At 33.4% G+C, this 5,745-nt stretch overlaps 1 protein-coding gene across 1 annotated transcript; it reads left to right on the top strand.

Annotated features, from left to right (window-relative positions):
• The first annotated feature begins 1,488 nt into the window (after positions 1-1,488).
• On the top strand, positions 1,489-3,228 carry LOC112500381. The gene is made up of 3 exons (XM_025103866.1): positions 1,489-1,626; positions 1,696-2,041; positions 2,123-3,228. Exons 1-3 carry the CDS (start codon positions 1,489-1,491, stop codon positions 3,226-3,228), a joined length of 1,590 nt encoding a protein of 529 aa, XP_024959634.1.
• The last annotated feature ends 2,517 nt before the right edge of the window (positions 3,229-5,745 follow it).

Below are 5,745 nucleotides of genomic sequence, written 5' to 3'. Positions count from 1 at the left end.
ACAAACATAATACCATTCCTTATGCAATAACTAATAAACTTATATATTAATTTTCTTGAAAATAAATAAATAAAAATTCTTATGTAGTTGTTGCATTGTGTGAGAAAAATAAAACATATATCTTCTTATGAACTATAATATCTTATTTATTACTTGATTTTGAAAAAAAATAAAATACTTGACACAGTAATTGATGATATAACAGTTGATTAATAAGTTAACTGTTAGCTGATAAGCTAAATAACATTTGTAATAACTAATTTTCAATAAAAATCATGTAAACCTTAATTGATAACAAATAATCAATCTTGCATAAAGAATTTTAAGATAAAGTTAACATAAAAACTTCTCAAAAAGATACATGTTGTAGGTTTTTAGGATACTTATAAAATTTTGCATTTTCACTGTTTCTTATATTGAGTGTTTTTATTTTCTTAACAAGCTTAAACTAAGTATTAAAATAATGGTTTTTGTGTTCGACTTAGAAAGGTAATTTGTGATAAAAATCAATTACTTTAACTAATCACATATGTAAGTCTCATATACAGGGATGTAATGGAAAATCTCAGTTCAAATTCAGACGCTGTCAAAGCTCTTATAGTTAGGAGGTTCACCCACGGTGTTCATGGTCGGTCGGAGGATTAGTTAGTACGCATAAGCTGGCTCAGAAACCCTACAAATACAAAAAAAAAAAAAAAAAAAAGATTCTCCTTTTTTGGCAAATTTAGTTTGGATTGTAAGTCATTAATTAACGTTGATTTTGATATGTAAAATATTTTCTTTTAACTTTTTGGAATACGGTTACGTTCTCTTTATGTTGAAATTAAGAGAAAGCAACACAATCCTCCAACCAAAAGAGCATCAAAAGAATATGAAATGATGGATCTAGTACAAATGTGAAAAGTATAAGTTAACGAGTACAGGGACTGAATTTGTTGATTATGAAAGTGAAAGGGCTAAATTCGTATTTTGAGTAAGAATATTTTTGGTTTGAGGTGGGTAGTCAAGCAATTTAAATTAAATTCTTAAGACGTGTGTGTGTGTATAATATATATCTTCTGTGAGGAGTTAGAGAGATATTAGTGTGTGTGTGTGTGTGTGTGTGTGAGAGAGAGAGAGAGAGAGAGGGAGAGAAGAAACCGGAATAAGAGGGAAGCGGAGGGCGAACGTGATGGTCAATTTCCCTCAACACACATACATGGCAGTTGCGAGTCGACTCAAGACCTTTGTTTTCTTTCTTCTTCATCGTCTTTTCTCACTTCCCAGATCTTCCAGCTGATTCTTGGAGCTGGGTTTCAAAGATATGACCAGTTGTATCGATTTAGAGAGAGAGAGAGAAAGAAAGAAAAGAATATCCCCTTTTTTGCTATGAAATCGTCTCTTCCTTATCTTGTGTTCCTAGTGGTTTAGGGTTTTCTTCACTCTTCATTTGATCTCCGCCGTCGGAATCGGTTTCTGTCACAGCTGGTCAGTGTTTGTTTTTGATTGATGGAGAAAATCACGGGGGATGAAGATCGTCAAGGAGATCATACAATGATCGGATCGCCATTGAGTGAAGGAAAGATGGTGATAAAGCTAAGGATTCCAAAGCTCACGGCGGCCATGGAAGATGAAAGATCGTCGGAAGTTATGAAGCAGGAGGATGTGATCGGAACCTTATCGACGTCGAGCTCGAAAACGCTGAAAGAAGGTGAGACGACGAAAAGGGTTTGTTTAGAATGTAAAAAGGAGTTCAGCTCAGGGAAAGCATTGGGTGGTCACATGAGGATTCATGTTCAAGCTGCTAATCGAAACACTTTTCTGAAACCCTCGAAAACCACTAAGTTTAAGAAATCTGGTCAAGATTTCAACAATGGCGATCATGGAAGCAAACCTAATTATAAGAACAGTGTGAATGGTGAAGGTAAACCTATATGTTCTATTTGTGGCAAGATTTTTCCATCGATGAAATCTCTTTTTGGTCATATGAGGTGTCATCCTGAACGTCTATGGCGAGGTATTGTACCTCCACCCGACACCCCCACAACCGCCCTATACCGCCGTAGCCTTAAACCAAGCTCATCTGCTTCTGTTTCTCCTCCTTCTTCATCGTCTGAAAATGGTTTGAATGTTAATTATGAAGAAAGAAGCAACATCGTTGATGATGATGGTGATGAGGTGGTTGATTTGACTAAGTTTTTACGGGGGTGGACGGTGACGGAAAGGAGAGGCCGTCGGGCGTTGAAAGCAGCTGATGAAGATGAGGTTTTACGGGAAGCGGTGGAGGATCTTATGAGCTTAGCTCATGGTGATCATCCAACTATGGCGGAATCCGATGTTTCACAGCGGCAGTTACGGGCGGAGGTGTTTGAAGGTACCAATAGTAATTCTCCGACGAACAAGGATAATAAAATCGACGAGAAGTCGCCGGGCGATAGCAACAACGGAAAGGCGTTTATGGAGGAAGAAATCGAGGGGAAACCGGTGGCAAAAGTGGAGGTTGATGGTGGTGGTGGTATGAATATGATCATCAAGAATTTCTCAGATAACGAATCCGATAGTCGGAACACCAATGAACAGATGATGATTAGTTGCAAATATAAGAAGAATTTATCCAATAATCCAAACAAGATCAAGAAGAGGAAGAAGATGAAGCTGATGATGGAATTGGAACAGGGATTTACTCAGGAGACGGTTGGCGGACATCCGCCGCTGCCGCTGACGTCGTCGATGGCGTCACGACATGAACAGCCGGAAAGTAAGTACAAATGCACCACCTGCAACAAATCTTTTACTAGCCATCAAGCACTTGGTGGGCATAGGTCCAGCCACAACAAATCCAAGATTACGCCAACCGATCATCATCAGATTGATCAAGAAGATGATTACGACAGCTCTGTGATGAATCAAACCAGCGACAATGTGGAGAAAGAAGTTGAATTTGCGGGTGATGCTATGGTGGCGGCGAGTGGGTTACACCAATGCAAGATTTGTGACAAGATTTTCCCGACAGGACAAGCTTTGGGTGGGCACAAGAGGTGTCACTGGACTGGAGCCATTGAAGCACAAGCTCCTTCGAGTCAGGTTACCTCTACCGGAGAAGCAGCTAGCCAGAGCGGAGGTGGTCGCCGGAGAATTCTTGATTTTGATCTGAACGAGGTTCCTCCAGCTGCAATGATGGAAGATGAAGGTGGAGGCGGAGGTGGAACTGGGTATGCTTCTTCATCATACAATTCAAACATGGGTTAGTTGTTTTTAGTGATTTTATGAAGTTCTTTCATTAGAATTAGTAGCTACAGAAGAAACCAACTTGTGTGTTCTTGAAGCATTGGTTACTTTTTTGAAGTGTTTTAGAGGTTTATGTGTTGAATTTTGTTGATGACATGCAAAAGAAAGTTCCAAAATGGCCTTTTCTTTTTCTTTTGTTGGGTAATAGGGATGATGGCATGATGATGTCATCTGCAAATGTACTAGGAATATATTGAAGAAGTTGAACTAGGATTTATCAAATCAATCACCAGCTGTCTCAGTTTTCTGTGATTTTGATTTTAACTTTCTGCAAAGATTTTCTTGTGTTCAATGTGTCATACATACATACCATACCCCATCTATCCTTTTTGAGTTTTGGTTCTTAAAGAAAATCTTTTTTGTAGAAAAAGAACAAATTAAGCCAACATCCAATTAAGCTTATGTTGAAAAAGTCCCAATAAGCCACCTGATTCCATTATAGACAAATGTGTTTCAAGTATATAGAATGAAAATAGCCACAATTTCTTTCCACTAAATTAAGCCTTTGACATAAATCTATGTGAAAAGAAAAGAAAAGAATATTGTTGAAAGGTAGATAATAAAGAATGGGTGAATGTAAGTAGGAAATATAGTTGGAAGTTGTGAGGTAACCAACCTAAAAGCTGGGGGTAGTGGAACAAGTCAAAGAAAGAAAGAAAGAAAGAAACCCATTCTTGTGGAGTAGAGCCAAATTACTAGAATACCCCCCACCCCCACTTTTCAGTCTTGTTTTCCTTGCAAGAATCAGCTACAATACAACTTGAGAATGGATATGGATGGTCTCCCTTTTAATTTTTCTGTTGTAGGAATGGAATGCATTTGTTTCTTCAAGACAAAGTTTTATGTGAAATACTACATCTTGAAATAAAACAATCCATCCATTTAAAAAAACAGCAAGACAACCTTACAGTGTACCGATTTCATAATAAATTTACGGTCTTCTTTGGAATCTATTTTTAATACAAGATGTATAAAAAGGTTACATATATAAAAGATAATTTGTTTTATTCATAAATCAAAAGTTGAAATAGTATATTTAAAACATATAAAAGGAGATGTCACCTTTTTAATCTTAAAAAGGAGGATGACATGGGGATTAGAAAAGTCTCCATACAACTTGTACAAAAATAAAATTCTTTAACAAGTTTTTTTTTTTTTGGTATATCAAAAATTCCACATACTTAACCACTTTTAAAACTGGGTACTTGAAAAATAGGTCAAAACATGGACGTATGTACTAATACTTTTCAAAAAGCTCTATTTTCAAATTTCGAAAAAAAGAAAGATTGGGTTTTGTGTTCAAAATCATCACGTTTTCTATAAATTAAACTTGTTGTATGCTAAAATGAGATAATAAATCAATCAAAGGGCATAACAAAAGCACAAAGCAACATAGTGTGGTGGCCATTTTATGCTTGCAAACCAATTTTTTATACATGACTCTTTGTTAGTGATTTAATAATATAGAATGTTACTCATTCTGCATAAAGTTGTCCTTTAAAAAATATCATTAATGTATTATCAAACAGTCATGTATAGCTGATCAAATAAGCTCATTAAACTGCTAATAAACTTAAGAAGAAGATATGAATAATATTCACTTTACATATTACGCTTATATAAAAAAAGGGTATGAAAAGAATACAAGCTTTTTCATTTATGTGTTTGAGACCATTCATATTCTTCTAGTTATATTCATATTTTGATTATTACATACACCCATTTCCACAATTACTCATGTAAATAAAAATGATTTATAAAGTGGTTTGTATTGACATATTAACAACTATTTTTTAATTTAATAAAAGAATATTAGATATAAGCTATTTTTTCTAATTTAATAAAAATTTCTACTTAATTTAATACATGTGTATTTTAATTATAAAACTTCAAATAATGAAAATTTCTGCTTATAAAATCAATTGAGGGCATTTTATTAATGTAATTTGATTTGGCATTATTGTTCTAGTGTATGTTTATATATATATATATATATATATATATATATTATTTGTCTCTGTCGATATTATATTACGATTTTATGTGTTTTTAAGAAAACAATAATGATTTTATTATTTTGAATAAAATATAAATTTGGAGATATCATAAAATTTTGAAAAAATATATATATCAATGTTAATATCAAATAAACTATTTAAAAGTTCACATTTTTGATGTAATTTCTTTCATTTATTTATTTTATTACAATTTAATTTAAGTTTAATAACGAAATAAATTACTTTTGGTTTAATAATATAACATTTTATGAAGATCATAATTAAGTATTCTGTTAGAACTCAATGATTATCCTAATTATATTTTAGATTTTTATATTTAAAATGAGATGTTTATCATGTATTTGATTATGTTTATCTACAATTAGTTACACGAATTCAGATATAAAGCTTTAATAAGTTGTATTTACGCACAATCTACTGGTAATCTTGAGTTTTAAATAATATATATTAATAAACAATA

The sequence above is a fragment of the Cynara cardunculus genome (assembly GCF_001531365.2).
Source record: "Cynara cardunculus var. scolymus isolate 2C chromosome LG 17, CcrdV1, whole genome shotgun sequence".
Classification (NCBI taxonomy): domain Eukaryota; kingdom Viridiplantae; phylum Streptophyta; class Magnoliopsida; order Asterales; family Asteraceae; genus Cynara; species Cynara cardunculus.
Note: the sequence above shows the minus strand (reverse complement) of the source record. Positions and strands in the feature narration are given on the sequence as shown.